General features: G+C 39.2%; 1 protein-coding gene and 1 long non-coding RNA gene across 2 annotated transcripts in view; one reads left to right on the plus strand and one right to left on the minus strand.

The window, feature by feature from the left end:
- The window catches only part of LOC123332811, a 131,228-nt gene extending 123,121 nt beyond the window's left edge, over window positions 1-8,107 (plus strand). Inside the window, exon 4 of the long non-coding RNA XR_006549867.1 lies at window positions 8,089-8,107. This is a non-coding gene — a long non-coding RNA (uncharacterized LOC123332811). The remainder of the gene's footprint in view (window positions 1-8,088) is intronic.
- A 937-nt stretch (window positions 8,108-9,044) lies between these two features.
- LURAP1L (leucine rich adaptor protein 1 like) overlaps window positions 9,045-19,459 on the minus strand; it is a 52,676-nt gene continuing 42,261 nt past the window's right edge. The window contains exon 2 of the mRNA XM_006056322.4: window positions 9,045-9,795. Within this exon, the coding sequence (XP_006056384.1) occupies window positions 9,421-9,795 (375 nt within the window). The 3' untranslated portion in view covers window positions 9,045-9,420. The remainder of the gene's footprint in view (window positions 9,796-19,459) is intronic.

Consider the following 19,459-nt stretch of genomic DNA (forward strand, 5'->3'; position numbering starts at 1 on the left):
AGGACGACAGAGGATGAGATGGCTGGATGGCATCACTGACTCGATGGACGTGAGTCTGAGTGAACTCCAGGAGTTGGTGATGGACAGGAAGACCTGGCGTGCTGTGATTCATGGGGTCGCAAAGAGTCGGACACGAATGAGTGACTGATCTGATCTGATCATGCTGTATTGTAACTGTCTTCATTCCTCCTTAGATTATAAGCTCTTATATAAGCAAGACAAATAACTAAAAATATTTTAGAAGCTTTTAAAATTTGGGGGCTGTGGTTCAGGTGGTATTTAAAATATGAAGAAATGGAGGCAATGTTATTGGCTACAAATGCATTTTACTGAAATAATAGTACTGTCGTAATATCCATTTTGACAGTATAGAAAATGTGTTTGAAGTTCAACAACTCTTGAAACAAATGGCCACCAATGGTAAACACAAGATGAAGGGTATCTCTGAATATGTCATAAGAATCACTGAGGAAATAAGAAAATGAAAATTATATTGTTGAAATTAAAAACCTGGTTTTAAAAGGTGGTTTATCTCTTGATTAACCAGTGTGCTAGGAAGGAGACCATAGAGTACACAGCTGACTGGTTCATGTAATATGGTTCAAGTCACCCTCCTAAGTGTCCTAAGTGCTTCTTAGAAAGATATGACTTTAAGAACATTTTCCCAGAATGGAGGTTATTACTGGTATCACTTCACCTGTTAGGAGCCCAGGCATATTTATATTTGTCACGTTTATTCATGAAATTAGAAGGAATAGGAATTTGGTCCTAAATGAATTATCTTAAAACATGATTTGTGAAAATTGTGGGTACCTAGCTGCATCCTGGAGAAGGCAATGGCACCCCACTCCAGTACTCTTGCCTGGAGAATCCCATGGATGGAGGAGCCTGGTAGGCTGCAGTCCATGGGGTCGCTAAGAGTCGGACACGGCTGAGTGACTTCACTTTCACTTTTCACTTTTCATGCATTGGAGAAGGAAATGGCAACCCACTCCAGTGTTCTTGCCTGGAGAATCCCAGGGACGGGGGACCCTGGTGGGCTGCCTTCTATGGGGTCGCATAGAGTCGGACACGACTGAAGCGACTTAGCAGCAGCTGCATCCTATTGTATCCTCTATTATAATAAAGCCCAGAACTCTTTCTTGTTGAGTATCTACCATCTTCTTTGGTAATAATAATAAATTTTTTAAAAAAAGCACAGAACTACAACAGAGAAAGACACTTGGGTAGAGGTGCTATGTAAGGTAATATTCATATCAGTCACTCAGTCGTGTCCGACTCTTTGCAAATTAGGTAACATAATCACATGTTTTTAAAAATGGGGAGGTAGATATCTTTGGGGGTTCATTACACTTTATGACAAAGTCTGCTCTCTGGACCTCACAGTGTATAACCATCTCACATGTAAATGCATTCACTCCATTTCAACATTCCCAAATGTCTCAACTCAACACAGCATCTCATCACCTCAAAAGTCCCACATTTATTCAGCTAAATCATCTAAGTCAGGTATGTGTGTGGCTTGGGTATAACCCATTCCCAAAACACAATTCTTCACTATGTTCAAACCTGTGAAACTCAAGAAATAAATTATATGTTCCCAACATACAGTGGTGGGGCATTTATAGAATAGCAGTGATTTTGATATCTCTATTGCTTTCAAGTCCAAGCTAACAAAGGATTTGTTGGTATAAGATTATCAAGAATGTTATGAGTCTCCTGTGTATGTCACAGAAATTCATTCCATTAGATAAGAAGCCCTTCCACAGTCCTTTCTTAGAAAATTCCATCTCTATTTTTGGCTTTCGCTCACAGAGTTGAGAGAATCAATTAGTCGATCACATGTCTGATCTCTTCAAAGAGACATCACTGTGCTTGAATGAATACTCAGAACTTTGTATTTTTCTAAAGCATTAGAAAAAGGTTGTCCAGACACAATCTTGGTTTTCCCTCCAGAACATTCTTTCTCAACAGTGACTCTCCTAACAGTAGTGTCTTTTGCAATCTAGACAGCTAAGAACTGTTTCATCAAGTCCTGACTTCCTTTTGACTCAACTCTTTCCTCTTCCTTATCTTTTTCCTCTTGCATTTTACTATAAGAAGCAGTAAGAAACCAAGCCATATCTTCAACATCTTCAACACTTTCCTGGGTTCAGAAAAAATATCCAAGTTCATCACTTAAAAGTTCCGCTTTCCATGTAACTGTAGGACATAGTTCTGCTAAACTTTCCGCCTCTGTATAACCAGAATTTTCTTTCTGCCAATTTCTGGTAATGTTTCCCATTTCCTTTTGAGCCTTTACCAACAATGCTTTTACATTCCTTTCAAGAGACAGCTTATGATAACTAAGTATTCTCTAAGAAATACAGCTTTTCTCTACTTTTCTTCTCACTTCCAAGTCTTTACTAGCAGAGTCATTAAAATCCATATTTTTACCAACAGTCTTTTCAGAGCAATCTGGGCTTTTTCTATCATGCTCCTCAAAATTCATCCAGTATCTATCCAAAGCCACTTCCACATTTTTAGATACTTCTTTCAGCAGCATCTCACTTTTTGTTACAAAAGTCTTAATAGTTTCCTATTGCTACTTTAACAAATTACTACAAACTTCATGACTTTAGTGACTTAAAACAACACTAATTTATTGTTTTATAATTATGGAGGTCAGAAGACCAAAATACATCTTACTGGGCTAAAATCAAGATGTCAGTAGAGTTCTAGGTGGTATTTATTCCTTTGTCTTTTGAAGCTTCTGGAAGCTTTGTCTATGTGGATAATCCAGGGACATCTTCCCATCTCAAGATTCTTACCTTAGTCATATTTGTGAAGTTTCTTTTTTCCATGTAAGGCATTCACAGGTTCCAGGGATTAGGACATGACATCTTTGGCTGGTGGGAGTGAGTATTATTATTTGCCTCTTGAGAAATTTGTATGCAGGTCAGGAAGCAACAGTTAGAACTGGACATGGAACAACAGACTGGTTCCAAATAGGAAAAGGAGTTTGTCAAGGCTGTATATTGTCACCCTGCTTATTTAACTTATATGCAGAGTACATCATGAGAAACGCTGGACTGGAAGAAACACAAGCTGGAATCAAGATTTCTGGGAGAAATATCAATAACCTCAGATATGCAGATGACACCACCCTTATGGCAGAAAGTGAAGAGGAACTCAAAAGCCTCTTGATGAAAGTGAAAGTGGAGAGTGAAAAAGTTGGCTTAAAGCTCAACATTCAGAAAATGAAGATCATGGCATCCGGTCCCACCACTTCATGGGAAATAGATGGGGAAGCAGTGGAAACAGTGTCAGACTTTATTTTTCTGGGCTTCTAAATGACTGCAGATGGTGACTGCAGCCATGAAATTAAAAGACGCTTACTCCTTGGAAGGAAAGTTATGATCAACCTAGATAGCATATTCAAAAGCAGAGATATTACTTTGCCAACAAAGGTCCGTCTAGTCAAGGCTATGGTTTTTCCTGTGGTCATGTATGGATGTGAGAGTTGGACTGTGAAGAAGGCTGAGCGCTGAAGAATTGATACTTTTGAACTGTGGTGTTGGAGAAAACTCTTGAGAGTCCCTTGGACTGCAAGGAGATCCAACCAGTCCATTCTGAAGGAGATCAGCCCTGGGATTTCTTTGGAAGGAATGATGCTAAAGCTGAAACTCCAGTACTTTGGCCACCTCATGCAGAGAGTTGACTCATTGGAAAAGACTCTGATGCTGGGAAGGATTGGGGGCCAGAGGAGAAGAGGACAACAGAGGATGAGATGGCTGGATGGCATCACTGGGTTGATGGACATGAGTCTGGGTGAACTCCAGGTGTTGGTGATGGACAGGGAGGCCTGGTGTGCTGTGATTCATGGGGTCACAAAGAGTCGGACATGACTGAGTGACTGAACTGAACTGAACTGAACCATGAAAACATACTACACAAAAGAGTTTCTTGAGATCAGGGTTTGTACCTTCCTTTTTCCATCACAAATCTCTAGAATAGTCATTTCCTGTTACCTAGGAGGCACTCAGGAAATTAATAATTGTTTCAGTAAAAATAAGAATGTATTTGGTATCTATTGTAAGACACAGATTTTCTAGCTGATGGGGGATACAGTGGTAGAGGAAACATAGTTCTTGTTTTCCTAGAACTTATATTCCTGTGTGAGAAAGCACAAAATATACACACAAAATAGGTATCAGATGATAATATGAAGAAAAATAAACCAGGGTAAGAACAAAATGTTCTAGGTGTGCTTTGTAAGAAATCCCTTGCCATTTGATTGGAGATTGGAAAGAACTGGGTAATCAAGACTTATGAACATTTCAGAAAGAGGATATAAGAAGTGCAAAGATTCTAAGGTAGGAACTTGTGTAGATTTTGAAATTTTTAAAGAATTGTACAGATGTAAATAAGGCTTACAATGAGAGAGGGTGGAGAATGGTATAAGGTGAGTTCAGACACTAGAAAGGTAAAAGACTGCATAGGATTTTGTTGTCTATGGTAAACAGTTGACTTATATGCATATATGAAGTATAAAAACATTACAGCTTTGGAATTCAGTTCATTCGCTCAGTCATGTCCAATTCCTTGTGACCCCATGAATTGCAGCACGCCAGGCCTCCCTCTCCATCACCAACTCCTGGAGTTCACGCAAACTCGTGTCCATTGAGTCAGCAATGCCATCCAACCATCCCATCCTCTGTCGTCCCCTTCTCCTCCTGCCTTCAGTCTTTCCCAGCATCAGGGTCTTTCCCAATGAGTCAGTTCTTCACATCAGGTGGCCAGAGTATTGGAGTTTCAGCTTCAGCATCAGTCCTTCCAATGAATATTCAGGACTGATTTCCTTTAGGATGGACTGGTTGGATCTCCATGCTGTCCACGGGACTCTCAAGAGTCTTCTCCAGCACCACAGTTCAAAAGAAATAGAGGCTGGCAAAAATCCAACTTGCTTCTTAATAGATTACTCTTGTTGCTGTGATGAAAATTAACTGTGGGGAGGTAAAGGTAGAAGCAATAAGACAAGACGGGGCTATTTAAATAATCCCAGGGATAAGTGACACTGACTTGATTAGAGTCATAACAGGGGTAAGGGACACAGATGTAAGGAACAAACATACGGACACCAGGGTGGGGAAGAGGGGGTGCGATAAATTGGGAGATTGGCATTGACATATTTACACTATTATGTATAAACTAGATAATCAATGAGAACCTACTCTATACCACAGAGAAGTCTATTCAGTGGTCTGTGGTGACCTAAATGGGAAGGAAATCCATAGAAAGAAAGGGATTTGTAGTTGTTTAGATGCTAAGTCATGTCCAACTCTTTGCGACCCCATGGACTTTAGCCTGCCAGGTTCCTCAGTTCATATAATTTCTGAGGCAAGAATACTGAAGTGGGTTGCCATTTTCTTATCCAAGGGATCTTTCTGACCCAGGGATCAAACCCATGTCTACTGCTTGGGAGGTCTTCACCACTGAGCCACCTGGAAATTCTACCTAAAAATGAAGGGATATATGTATACATATAGCTGATTCACTTTGCTGTACAACAGAAACTAACACAACATTGTAAAATAACGGTACTCGGTAAAAATTTTTAAAAATCTATAGCTCATTCTGGATATATTTCTAAGGTGGTTCTTTTATGATTTACATGACAAATTGCATGTGGTAGATGTGGTGTGAGAGAAAGAGAGCACTTTAAGAAATGACTTCAAGGATCTGGGCTGAGCATTTGTTAATTAGAGGAAGCATTTACTGAACTGGAGATTACAGAACAAGAGCACAACTTTAATGTTGGTTGTGTTTTGACTGAGATTTTTATCAGAGGTCAAGTAGAGATGCTGTAGTATCAGATGGATGTGGGAGACTGGAGTTCAGAAGGGAGACTGCGGCTAGAGATAGACTTGGAGGAATCTCAGCATGTAGATGACATTTAAAGCTATAAAACTGGATGAAATCCCCATTGGAACAATTTCAGAAAATGTTGCCAGAACTATGCCAAGAGACACTCTTGTGTGTGGGGGTCAGGAGAATGAAGAAAATCTAGCAACAGAGTATTCCAGCAATCAGGCAGCAGCAATGAGGGAACGCGTGAGATAGGGATGTGCTGGATGTCAGACGAAGACAGTTTTTCAAGAAAGGAGTGATCAAATTTGTTAGTTATTGCTGAAATGTCAATGATAGGAGAACCTCAAAATAACCATTCATTTTGGCATCATGGAGGCAATGGTGTTTTGATGGACTCAGGAAGAATACATATTGATGACATTAATCGTGGAGTCCCGAGTACCTTTACAATTCACTCAGCAACAAAGAATCATATTGCATTTCTTGTTGTTGTTCAGTTGCTAAGTCATGTCTGACTCTTTAGCATCCCCATTGACTGTAGCCCACCAGGCTTCTTGGTCCATGGAATTGTCTAGCCAAGAATACTGGAGTGGGTTGCCATTTCTTTCTTCAGGATATCTTCCTAACTCAGGCATCAAACCCAAGTCTCCTGCCTTGGCAGGCAGATTCTTTACCACTGAGCCATCAGAAAAGCCCACATTGAATTTCTAATGGTTGGTAAATACCTAGATCTAATTGATGCTGTGTACGCAGTTTGGGGCTGACATAGTATAAATACTGGAGTTTCTTTGAAATTAAGACTTCTAAGTTGATTATCTTGAGTTTCTTTATTTGCAGAACTCCAAATATGCACTAGCTTTAAATTTCCCAAATTCCTTACCTCCAATTGTCTTCTTCCCAGTAGAAGACAGACAAATCCATAAAATGTAGAGGCTACTGTAACTGAGGAAAATTCCATGTTTCTGGGAGAACACAACTCAATGCAGGCAGAATAATTTGAAGGCACTTTAAATTTTTACCCCATTTCTTTATGGTGCTGACAGAAATCAAATATCAAGTGTTCCAGCTCATACATTGGTTATGGGGATTAGTTATTTGAAAATGCATCCATTGTCTTGAGACCAATGAATATGTCAATAATTAGTGTTTAGCTTCATATTCCCCTCTTCTTAGTAAAATCAACTATCAAAACATTGTTGGCTTATGTGTGACTCCATATGTCTAAGTCATAGACTGTATATTTGGTATCTTCTACAAAAAAATAGGAATTACAGTAAAGTACATAACATAGTGAAACTTACATAGCCAAAACATTTTCAAGTTTTCTGCCAGTGTTCATTATAGATCCCTTAAAATTAGATGCATAAATGAAAACTGCTCTACACATTTCATCCATATTGTATTCAGGCTTTTTTATTTCCGTTCTATAGAGATGACATTTATAGAGGGCCTGGGATGGACAGATAGCAGGGGAACATGATTGGAAAAAGGAGCATGTGAAAGAAATTGGTCAGATTGAATTTACAATGTGAAACAGTGATCTGAGGACAGAACTCATCTTTCCTGTGTCTGGCTTATTCCAGACAAATCTCAGGTTTTGAAGAGGTTAGAATTTAGCTTTGTGCCTCTTACAGTTTTGCTGTCCCATTTCCCTCTTGTTGAACATGGTCTTGCAGTGCTGTAGACGTATAGTTACAAATGTCATTACTCTGTGTTTGAAATTCATTAATCTTAGTTCTATCTACTAGATCATAATGCATGATCTTTGATTTTAATCTGGTAAAAAACTCTGTGCTAAAAGTTGCTTGGTTTAATTCCACATTAAAACCAAACAAAATAGCCAACCCACCAGCCTTTACTAAAAGTTTAAAATGAAAGCAAGTAGAAAAGGGTAAAAAAAAAATGGGGAATAGCTGGCACATGGCCAACTCCCTGCTTCACCTATAAACACAACACTGACTATGGACATGTGATTTCAGGAATGGACTCAAAAACCTCAGGATTTGAGCATGTACATCCTACTAATTTAGAAGAAAAATGATAGGTCACTTTTTGTCACGGGTTAAGTTTGCTTTCTCATCTCCACTTTATTATTTAACTTCCGTAGGTACCAAGTTTTATTACCAAGTTTTATTTTTAGAACTAGACAGGCTTAAGTTTAAATTCCAATTTTGACACTTACTGGGAGATCTGACCCAGTTACCTGCCTTCTTTGTGTTTCATTTTCCTCAAACACAGAAGGGAGACAATCCTGACATCTTGAGATTGTTGTTGATGAGGATTTTATCTACGATTTATGAAAAAAGGACCAGTGTGAAATATAGACCCCATAGATCTTAATTGGAAATTGAATAATATATAACTTGGAAATAATAAATTTGACTGTGTGTAATATGTATAATAATAAAGGAAATTTGGGGGAAATTATTTCTGGAGTATGGCCATTTTTCAGTTACGAGTAGAGTTTTTGGCTCACACTGACAAGTGTTTAGTGCAGAAACATGTATCATTACAGAGAACAGTTTGAAATCTCAATTAGATTTACTCATGAGGAATCATCAAGATAAAGGAAATGTAGAAGATTAATATCACATTGAAATTTTCACTACATGAATGATATTTCAGACGTCATTCCAGAAAACAAAGAAATTATTTATTCTTCTCAGAATGAAAGGATCTATTAAGTTTTGTAAGTGAATAGTGATACTACTTCTGACTTCATTCATCCATCATACATCCATTGTATGAATCTATGGTTTTATATATCCTATAATTGTAAAGTGCTTATAGTAAACATCAACAAAATCTCAGAATACAATAAATCTAGGACACCTTAACCTCTAATCACCTTCTTACTTAATTTCAATTATTCTTTGAAATTTGGGAGAATCATATATTTAATTACACAAATTTGTCTACAGCTTGAGTTAGAATCACTGGTGACAAAATGATCATCTACAGTATGAACACAAACTTGAATTGAATAGATTGCATAGAGTTGGGGCTTCCTAATGGCTGTCATGAGCAATGTGTGGTTAGCAGTATTATTGATTTCACACTAGGAACTTGTGGCCTCAAAATAATGCCTAGCTTAGTCCCAAGCATGTTGTCCAACCTAATATAAAAACAGTAATAAACCACAGTGTTTTCTGGAAAACAAACCTTTGAATCATTTAAGAATACAGACAACAAAATCAGCTATTAGGTGTCTTTGGTTTATTGTAAAATTTAGCGAAGTTTATCTTGTAATCCCTGACCCCTTGCTCTGAAAACAAAAGCAAAGATATAATTATTGCTTATTCTTTTCCCCCTACTTTATTTGTGCCACTGTGAAAGAAGGGAGAAAAATCATTGTAATAAATAGAGAGACTTAAGAGAGAAAGAGACATCAGTCCAGACGAGAAATACTAGGAGCAACAGAAATACCATCAAGCCATTCAAAATAAGCTTCCTTTTAAAAGGTTGTCATACTAAAAAAAAAAAAAAAAATTCACACCAAAGATATAGCAGTGGAGAAGGAGGATAAATACAAGTTAATTGCACACCAATCCCATGCATAAAACTGGGGCATTAGCCAAAGCAGTAGTATTCAGAATCCAATTTGGGACGCTTGTACAGTGCGTGTGAGTCCCCTATGACTGAACTGTCACTGAACTGGTCCAAGTCTGAGGGAGTGTGGTGGCCTGGGACGTCATCTGCCAAAGTGTCCAGGTAGCTCCCCACGGAGATGCCGTCGAGGCCGTCACTGCCATCATGGAGGCTGTTGCAGCTGCCATGTAAGGAGGTGCTCTGACTCTCCAGTAAGCTGCACAGGCTGCCACTCAGACTGCTGCCTCGGCTGGTGATGGTGGCTTTCTCTTCAATCATCCACTTGATGGACTCGATGCTCTCATTGATGAGGAGCAACTGGCGCATGAGCTTCCCGTCTGTGGCTCTGAGGTTAACCTGTGGAGGGCAGGGAGAGAGGAGAGACCTGCCAGTTATTCTGTGTTCTTGAAAGACCCCAGAGTCATTTAAATTCTGTCTCCTGCAGTCCATCATTTTACATTCAGAGAATAAAATACAAATTTGCTTGAGCGCAGGATCTTTTTGAAAACTGCTGACAAAGGGTAGGAGTCATATTCAAAGAACTCCCTTCCAGCCTTAACAGGCTCTGAAAGGGACTATAAACTCTCACTGCATCTCTGACCTTCACCAAGCTGCCTGGAAATAGCCTATTGAATGACAGATTCTGTCAAGAGACTTGTTCTCTCTATGGCCAGATTGTTTGTTGTTGTTGTTTTAGTTGCTTAGTTGTGTCTGACTCTTTTGTGACCCCATGCACTGTAGTCCTCTATCCATGTGATTTCCCAGGCAAGAATACTGGAGTGGGTTGCCATTTCCTTCTCCAGGGGATCTTCCTGACCCAGGGATTGAACCTGTGTCTCCTGCATTGGCAGGCAGAATTCTTTACCACTGAGCCACCAGGGAAGCTCAGATTTAATAGTTTATCCTTGTTAATTGAGAGTACGTGTGTGGATATTGAGAAAAGGGGGGATAGGAATCTGTAGAAATTAAGGAATCATCATCATCATTGTAGCAGCTCCTATTTTTGAGAGATTATGTGACAAACACCATTAATAAAAGCTCAACACGCATTATATTGGGTTGGCCAAAAAGTTCATTCAGGTTTTTCGATGTTATAGAAAAACCCAAGCGAACATTTGGTCAACTCAATAATAACCCTGTGCCTTAAGTATTATTATTTCTATCCCTCTTTTATAGATGAAGAAACTGAAATCTGCAAATAAAAAATTAAGAGTACAGAAAATGTCTGTACCTTTTATGACTATATTGACAAATATGTAGTGCTGAAAAATGCTTCATGTTTCACAGGAACCAAATTGTTTCAATATTCCCTGAATCCAAGAGGCTGATAAATGAGGCTGATCTACTTTACACAATGAAGTGTACAAGTATTTTCTGTAGATTTCATTATTTCCTTCAGATGTGTCAAGAGCAGCTCCAATCAAAACTGGGATATGAGACTCTGGGACAGTTCCCTTAAATGACTTCTAGGTACGTAGTCTTTCTGATGGTTTTAAATTACTTCAGAGAAATCTGTCTTCTTAGTTACAAAGCAGAATTTCTCTGTAGGCCCTACAGTTCAACAGGAATATCTGTTAACATGAAGAGTGTTTCTGAAGGAAGTAGGGGGAGAGACGCTGCAAGATAGCCCTTGCTCTGGTTGGAATTGAAGAGATAAGGCTCCTACAGAGATTCCAGTGGACTGGACTGTGAGGCAAGGACAGATTTAGCCACCAGAGGTCCTAGTCACATTCATCAGGGTTTAAATGAAAATTCCAGTTTTTTTTTTCACCTGAGGTCTTTTAACCCAGGAGACTGGGCCTTGCTTATTCTCTCTTGAACACCCAGGATAATTCAGATTTATGGGTTTCTAGAATTATCCAAGGCACTCTGTTGTGAGTGACTCAAGTCAGAAGAGAGAAAGAAGCTTATATATGCATTTATATTGTAAATGTATTTCTAGGAAACAATCCATCTCTGAAGGGGAACTTTGGATTGAGTGAATGTGACAGACAGCTATTAAGAGAGATGAAATTTCTAGTATGACTTCAGAGATTTAAGATTGCAGGTAAACTCCATGTGTATATGTACAAAAATGCTTACATATGTATGTATAAAGTATGAAGTATAATTTAAAAACCGTTAATCTACCTAGGATATTAAATAAAGTGACTTAGGAGACTACCTTATCTTCTCTGAGAAATGTACCAAAAATTCTTAGGCAGTCAGCAAGGAAAATCAATTTTCTCTGAGACATTCATGAACAGAACTTAGTAAGTCTTGAGATGGTTTTCTATTTGTGGTGTTGTCTCAGTGACCTTGCTTTAAGGTTGTGTGGGGGAAGGAGGTTTTGTGGCAATTTTTTATATTTGAATTTACCCCCACACCCTATGAGTCATCAAAATACTGTTCAAATTACAAGTAATACAACAAATATTTACAAATCACCAACAATTTGCCTACGTCCACAGAGGAGCCAGGAAAATCAATAGAAGTCAAAGTCTTGCAAAATTGTTCAGTTAAGCATCTGTAGCCGATAAAACATGCTGTGCCCATTGTAGGAACAGTGCAATGGAAGTGTGGCCATTTCCCAGCAGCTCCCCAGATGAATCACAGCTACATTTGTTCACATCCCCACCCTGTCCTGTCAGAATGTTCCTGCGCATGCCCAGATCTGGACGTATTCCCTGTTACTCCCTTCACTTGAAATATTTGACTGTTTTCCCGTCCAAATCCTCCCCATTCTTGAAGTCCTAATTCTTCCATGAAGTATCTCTTCTGCCGGCCTGTTTACCCTCTACCGTGTAGTTTGTATCTGACAGTCTACCTTAATTTTGTACACTTATGTTGCTACCTATTATTGTGTCTTTTAGCTGTTTCTTCAGCTAAGCTTTCAGTTCCTTAAAAAAGCCGTGTCTTACGTTTTGTCCATCTCTTATGGTCTGTTTTAAGGATGGATTGATTTTGCGGAGGGGAAATAGTCGTAATTTTAGGATCTGAGAAAGTTCAGCTCTTAAGACAATAATGCACATTCCCAGTAACTGTGTCACTGGAGGGTTAAAACATACTTATACTTTTTTCCCAGCAGTTTTTGTCTGAGCTACACAGTGGCTGCATCACATAAGAAGTGTTCAGTTTTGTTGAGCAATATGAATGAGAGGGGAGTAGACTCTGAAGTAACAAAAGCTTCCTTTGACCATGAAAAGATTTATTTAAATAAAAAAATTCTTTTCTTCTGAAAGCAAACATTCACAGGCCATTGAACCACTGTAGGGGAAAATATGACGAAAGCGAGTCACTAAGAACGTGTTGGTCAGGCTGATAATGATTACACACTTAACTGCATCTAACCCTGTGTCCTCCGGGGAGAGAGTAAACAGCTTCCCACCGTGGGAGCGAGCCCTGGGCCATTCGGTTCACACGGCTGTCTGCCTGTTACCTGGCACTCCACCTAATAGTGCTTTCTCCTGGAATTAAGGTACAGTTATGTTACTCCTTGGAGAAGGCAATGGCACCCCACTCCGGTACCCTTGCCTGGAAAATCCCATGGATGGAGGAGCCTGGTAGGCTGCAGTCCATGGGGTTGCTAAGAGTCAGACACGACTGAGTGACTTCCCTTTCACTTTTCACTTTCATGCATTGGAGAAGGGAAGGACAACCCACTCCAGTGTTCTTGCCTGGAGAGTCCCAGGGACGAGGTAGCCTGGTGGGCTGCCGTCTATGGGGTCACGCAGAGTTGGACACAACTGAAGCGACTTAGCAAATGTTACTCCTGGGGAAACTTCAAAGTAGGAACGATCCACCACCAGGACTAAATCACCATGTGGCTTCTGTCTCCAGCAGCTGCCCTGCCTTTCCTCACTGTTATGCACATCAGTCCTTAGGAAGTCTGCCCATCCATTCAGAAAACAGCAGTCTTGCCCAGTGGGCAGGAACCTGTGTGGTTTTCCCACTTGAGGTCTTACAAGATCCCAGGACGTTTCTCTGAGGACAGTGGTGGTTGGGAGGACTTCCTCATGGTCTGAGTTTAAGTGACTCCTCCTTGGAGAGCCCCTTCCTGATCAATCATAGTATCTAATTCCTATGCTTAGTTGTACACAGCATTTCTATATTTTTATGTTCCCTTCATAAAACTTATGACTAATGGAAATCATCCTACTTATTACTTGTTTACTTTTTATTTTCTGTCTCCCATATGAGCATGTAAGCCATCACAGAGGGCAGGGGACTTGGTCTGTCCTGTTCCTCCAAAAGTGCTTAACGCATAATGGATGTACAAGTTTTATTTGTCCAAGGCCTGAATGATTGCCGTAAGTTGAACCATCTGTCAAGAATGCCCCTCCCTTGAGTTTTGTTATAAGTCAGTAATATCATAGGGCTTCCCTAATGGCTTAGATGGTTAAGAATCTGCCTGCAATATGAGTGACCCAGGTTCAATCCCTGGGTTGGGAAGATCCCCTGCAGAAGGGAATGGCAACCCCCTCCAGTGTTCTTGCCTGAAGAATCCCATGGCAGAGGAGTCCATTGGGTCACAAAGAGTCGGACACAAATGACTGACTAACACTTGCTAGTGATACAGTGCTTGAGGGGAAAGAACAAGGTAGCAAGAAAGAGCTCTTCAGTATTACAGCATTCCAAGCACGAAATCCCACTCCACTGATTCACAGAGTTCAAACACTGAGTAATTAGGGCAAGGTTATTCCCAGCTTAAATGCACAGGTTACAAGATAGTATCTCTGAAAGGAAGTGGACTTCACGACGTAAATCACACTCCAAGCATTATTCTGTGCGTTCTGAGGTGATAACTCGTACTAATACAACAGCATTGTTCTGTAAACACTTAGTGAAAGAAATTAAACAAAGGGAACAAACAAATAGGATGCTACCAAAAAAAGATTTTTTTGTAAGGTTTGCATTATTGATCCAAAGAGATGTCAATGTCCTTTCCTCCTTTCCTCTTCACTTGTCACCTCTGGCCCTTAGGTATTGCAGTACAGCCCACCTTCATACTTAATAAGCCTCTCATGCTTCAAAATTGTAGCATAATAGGTCTCTCAACTCTAGACAGAATGAAGACTGAAATTTCATGTCAATTATGATCAATGAACTGGTCTATAGAAGAACTTAATGGGGGGTCTTGAAAAGCAAATATTCTTAATAATAAACTTTTCCAGATCTATGTTTTTGTCCAATCTATCATTTTACTACTACAAGAATACAAAGGTTATGAATTGTCTCACTGGAATCCAAGAAAGAATATGGTCATGCTTTCACTTCATCACAAAGTTGCCAAATAAATGGACTTCTTTGGTGGTGGTGTGTAAGGAACCCAGGACAGGGCTCTGGCCTGTCATTGTCTGTCTACCTTTGGGCAAGGTGGCTTGGCATATACAATCTTCTTATACAAGAAGAAGAATCCTGGGGATTAATTTTGAGCTCTGGTGAACCCCTGGACTCAATAGACATAGTAAAGTAGTCTGTGAACAAAGTCTAATTTCTGCCCAATATTGAAAATGTAATTCAGTAGAGAAATCCATGTATCACTTTTCTCTGCTCTCTGTATTGAGGTTTCATTGAAAATGTTATAAGAAGATTCTGTAGATCAGATCATCTCAGGATTTCCCTTCATTCTAACATAGTCTCTGATTGTCACTCCTGTGGCCATTTGATTACTAAATTGTTTCTGCTATGAGAGAATCATTCAAGCTATACAGGAGACAGAGCAATTAATTTACTGCTCCATCTCTGGCAAATTACTTAGCTAGTAAAAGCTCATGGCTAGAGATTGAGCTCTATGTGAATTTTAATCACCTTATCAGAAATTCTGTGGCGATAGTAATTTTAGCTCTTGCCATTTGGGTTTCACTAAAAGTAATATTTGTGTTCTGTGCCAAGATAAACGTACATACCATATTTAATGGGTCTATATATTAACTGAAATGTGCACATGAGCTGCTGAATCTATCTGCCAAATAGGGACATTGCTCACTCCTTCTTGTCATCCTGCAGGCTTGCATAGCACCAGTGTTCATATCTCTCACAAAGCTCTCCTGTACCATTCTTATCTTTTTATTTATGGGAATTGACTAATCAGATAAAAGCAGGCCATCTCCCAGTTGTGCAACCTACTGTAAAATCCACAGTATCCATGACCCAAATCCCAAATGTCCAGCAAGCTGTTATAGGAAGAAGACTATTTTGCAAGCAAGTTAGTGATCATGAATATGAAGGAAGGAGAATAAATTAGATTTACCTTTTAATGTGATGTCCTAATCCTAGTGTCTAAGGTGAAAAAAACAATCAGCATTTTTTTTTTTCAAATTTGTAATTGGCGGAAGGCCTTTTTTCTAGCTGTATTTATTTCTAAATATCTAAAAAAAAAAAAAAATCAAAAGCATCTAATGTACTAAATTAAAGGGCTGTTGTAAAGATACTTAGAATATTATTTCTCTAATAGTTTATCCCAGTTTATCTGCATGTTCCCTTTGTATAACCTCCTCTTGTCTAAATGTACTCCCTCCTCAAATTTGCCACATCCTCTGAAGAATACAGATTTCCTGTCTACTTATCCTTAAAATTTCCAGCAGTTTTATTAATAGCTGTATTTCTAAAGCACTCCTATTTTGTCCAGAGGACCCTTAAGGATGGCACCATCTTACTGCAGTCTGAGAAGACACAGTACAATACTTGCATCCAATGCTTTGGGTTTAGAATGCGTTAGGAGAAGAGCATGTAGCATTTGCAAGTCAGAGCTAGTCTGCCAAAGTTTTCCTCTGCTTTCTTAGCCAGTTCAAAATTTACAACAGAATTTGTTTTGAATTGGGCAACAGAGGATTCCATTTTTCTATCGGTCAGCTTTGTCTTCCTCCATTTGGATTGTTTTTATGTGGAAATGAACAATAACTAAAACAGTTCACTGTTTTCCAAAACCTCATAGAGGGGTAATTTCCCCAAAGACTAAATTACATACATAAAAACACTATCATCAGCACAGCTGACCAATTGATATTGTTTTGATAAATTAGATAGCTGCATATGGTTTATTTGAAAGGGGCACATGTGAATCTCCTGAATCTTGAACATAAATTCCTGCCATCAGGCCTGCTCATGAGATCTGTATAGTGTCTGCTGGTGAGTCCTCTGATTACCAAAGGAAGACAGAGAACTCTACAGCCTTATTCGGTCAGGTTTTAGCTCCAGTTGATACTTAGATGCCTGTGATGAAAACTCCTTTACCATAACCTAATACAGTGAAAATTTCTTTCTTGAGAGATTTCAATATGTATATGCAAAGTATAATTCTGGCTAATGTATAAGACTATAAATCACCTGAGCTGAAATTCATTTGGAATGATGTCACTGAAACATGGACTCCCCATATTTGTAATAGAAGAGCTCCCACACAGAACACAGACCAGAAGAGTTTTTCTGCTAACTTATAATAAATGTTCTTTCTGCATGTTCATTTTTCTAATTTAGAATTTAAAGTGCGATTTTTACACGGAAGGCTCGGATTTGGTAATGTGCCCCCCTGTGATTTGTAGTGGCTGTGTCTCCAATGGGAGGGAAGCAGGAGGCAGGGTGCTGTGCTGGGAAATGTTGAACGGTTGGCTCCCTGGAAATCTACACACACACAAACATGCATACATGCACGTAATAGAAACTGTGCTGATACAAATAATACTAAAATATTTATATAAAATTACATATATAATTTATATAGAATGTTTTATAAAATAAAATACACAGTACCTTTTATTGTAAATTTCATGTACTGTAACTGATTCTCAGAGACTCCTTTTGTTTATTTTTGTTGAATTATTGTACATACAGCAACTTCTAGTTTCAGTCCAACCATAATTGAACAAATAGAATTGATCCCAGTCCACTAACTCTTTTCTAAATAATTTTTCTTCCTTAAGTCTGATATGTGATCTGTTGTTTAACCATTTTCCACCCTAGTGCAAATTATATTCATTAAACTGAAACCTGTTTCAGCCTCAGCATGAGTTACATCTGAGCTTTATGGATTTGTCAGTGATGGGAGCAATTTGGCTGAGTTAGATGAGTTTTTGACTGCATACAGAGTATTTCCCAGTAATTTTTTTGTGCTATGGATAATGTAATAGCTAAGGACATGACACAGTTTTAAGTCGAATCTGTAGTATCAACATTTTCCCCATTGGATCATTTTCCCCTTAAGATCATTGTCTTAAGATAATCAACAAAGTTAAGTCAAGTTCTGATTTATGAAGTTTTACAGTTTCTATGCTGTAAATACTCCTACAATGGCCAGTGTCAAGCTGCCAGCATGATGTCACTAAACATACAGTCGGTATGGAATGGAATTTTATCTTTTCCCCTAAGTAGAATTTGAGGGAGATGTAAAATATTTATACCAAAGTTATTAGTGGTCTTTTATGGAAAGGTTTCAAATACTGAATACAGATTATTCTTTAAGCATCATTGAGATATAAAATCTATTTGGAAAGGGAATAATCAAGATACTTAGACCCACTTAGTATTTACATTTCTATATTATAATCTTTCATGGATTTATTTCTAAAATATGCTGTGCTCTTCTCCATCTCTGTAAATAGAACAAAGTAGTAGAACCAGACAGAATCAAGTAGTAGTAAGAGGCCACCACCATGAACAGAGTATTTCTAATTCAGAGTTATTCAACAATGCACTTAGGGGTTATTGAGGTAATCGCTTGTTAGTCCTTTTTTCATATGGTCCCTTCTTATAAAAGTGCTCAGTTTTCTCTTTCAGTAACTACTAGATATTGATATTAGATCTGTTTGCCACAGTTCTTATGCCATTTTTTCTTCCTGAGTCACTCAATTCTTTCTAATCTGCTATCTGCAGCACAGCAGTACTTCAGTAATACTTCAGTAACTATAATTTTCCTATTTGTTGAGTATGAGAGAACTCAGATGCAAGGAAAATTAACCTTTACAATTCTTAGAAAGTGACTTTAAGCAGTGAGTAAAATTAGGTGAAGAAGCAGCCTCTGCAAAGAGTAAAGCACGTGGGCTTTGCTCCCTGGAGCAGTGCTTCTTGACATATACATTACCTTGGAGTCTTGTTAAAATTCAGATTCTCTCCACTAATTCTGTGATCCTGCATTTCGAACAAGTTCTCAGCAGATGCCAGTACAGGTAGGTAGCCTCTGAGATGCCTCCAAATAAAACCCTCTCTTTCCTGGTATCTACATCCCAGCCTGAGTGTAGACTGGACCTTTTGACTGGTTTCTTAGGAATACAATATGGCAAAAATGATGGGATGTCAGTTCTGAGAAAAGATTACAAAAAGACTGTTTTCTGTCTTGGGTACATTCTTTTACTTGCTGAGAGGAGAGGAATCTGCCAGGCTGTGAGGTGTACTATTGTGAGATCTCCATGATACAGAACTGATATCTCTGGACAATAGTTAGTAAGGGGCTAGGTGCTGAAGAATTGATGCTTTTGAACTGTAGTGTTGGAGAAGACTCTGGAGAGTCCCTTGGACTGCAAGGAGATCCAACCAGCCCATTCTAAAGGAGATCAACCCTGGGATTTCTTTGGAAGGAAGGATGCTAAAGCTGAAACTCCAGTACTTTGGCCACCTCATGCAAAGAATTGACTCACTGGAAAAGGCTCTGATGCTGCGAGGGATTGGGGGCAGGAGGAGAAGGGGATGACAGAGGATGAGATGGCTGGATGGCATCACCGACTCGATGGATGTGAGTTTGAGTGAACTCCGGGAGTTGGTGATGGACAGGGAGGCCTGGCGTGCTGCGATTCATGGGGTCGCAAAGAGTCGGACACGACTGAGTGACTGAACTGAACTGAACTGAACAGAGGCCTGCCCACTATTACTGCCTATGTGAGTGAGCATGAAGCAGTGAGGGGGCTGTGAAATGACTGCAGCTCCATCTGATGTGCTAATTGCAGACTTTGAAGAGACTCAAGCCAGAAACACTCAGTTTACCTGTGCCAGACTTCTGACTCACAGAAACTGAGATAACACATTTGTTGTTTGCCTTGCTAAATTTTGG

Source organism: Bubalus bubalis, chromosome 3 (genome assembly GCF_019923935.1).
Source record: "Bubalus bubalis isolate 160015118507 breed Murrah chromosome 3, NDDB_SH_1, whole genome shotgun sequence".
Taxonomy (NCBI): domain Eukaryota; kingdom Metazoa; phylum Chordata; class Mammalia; order Artiodactyla; family Bovidae; genus Bubalus; species Bubalus bubalis.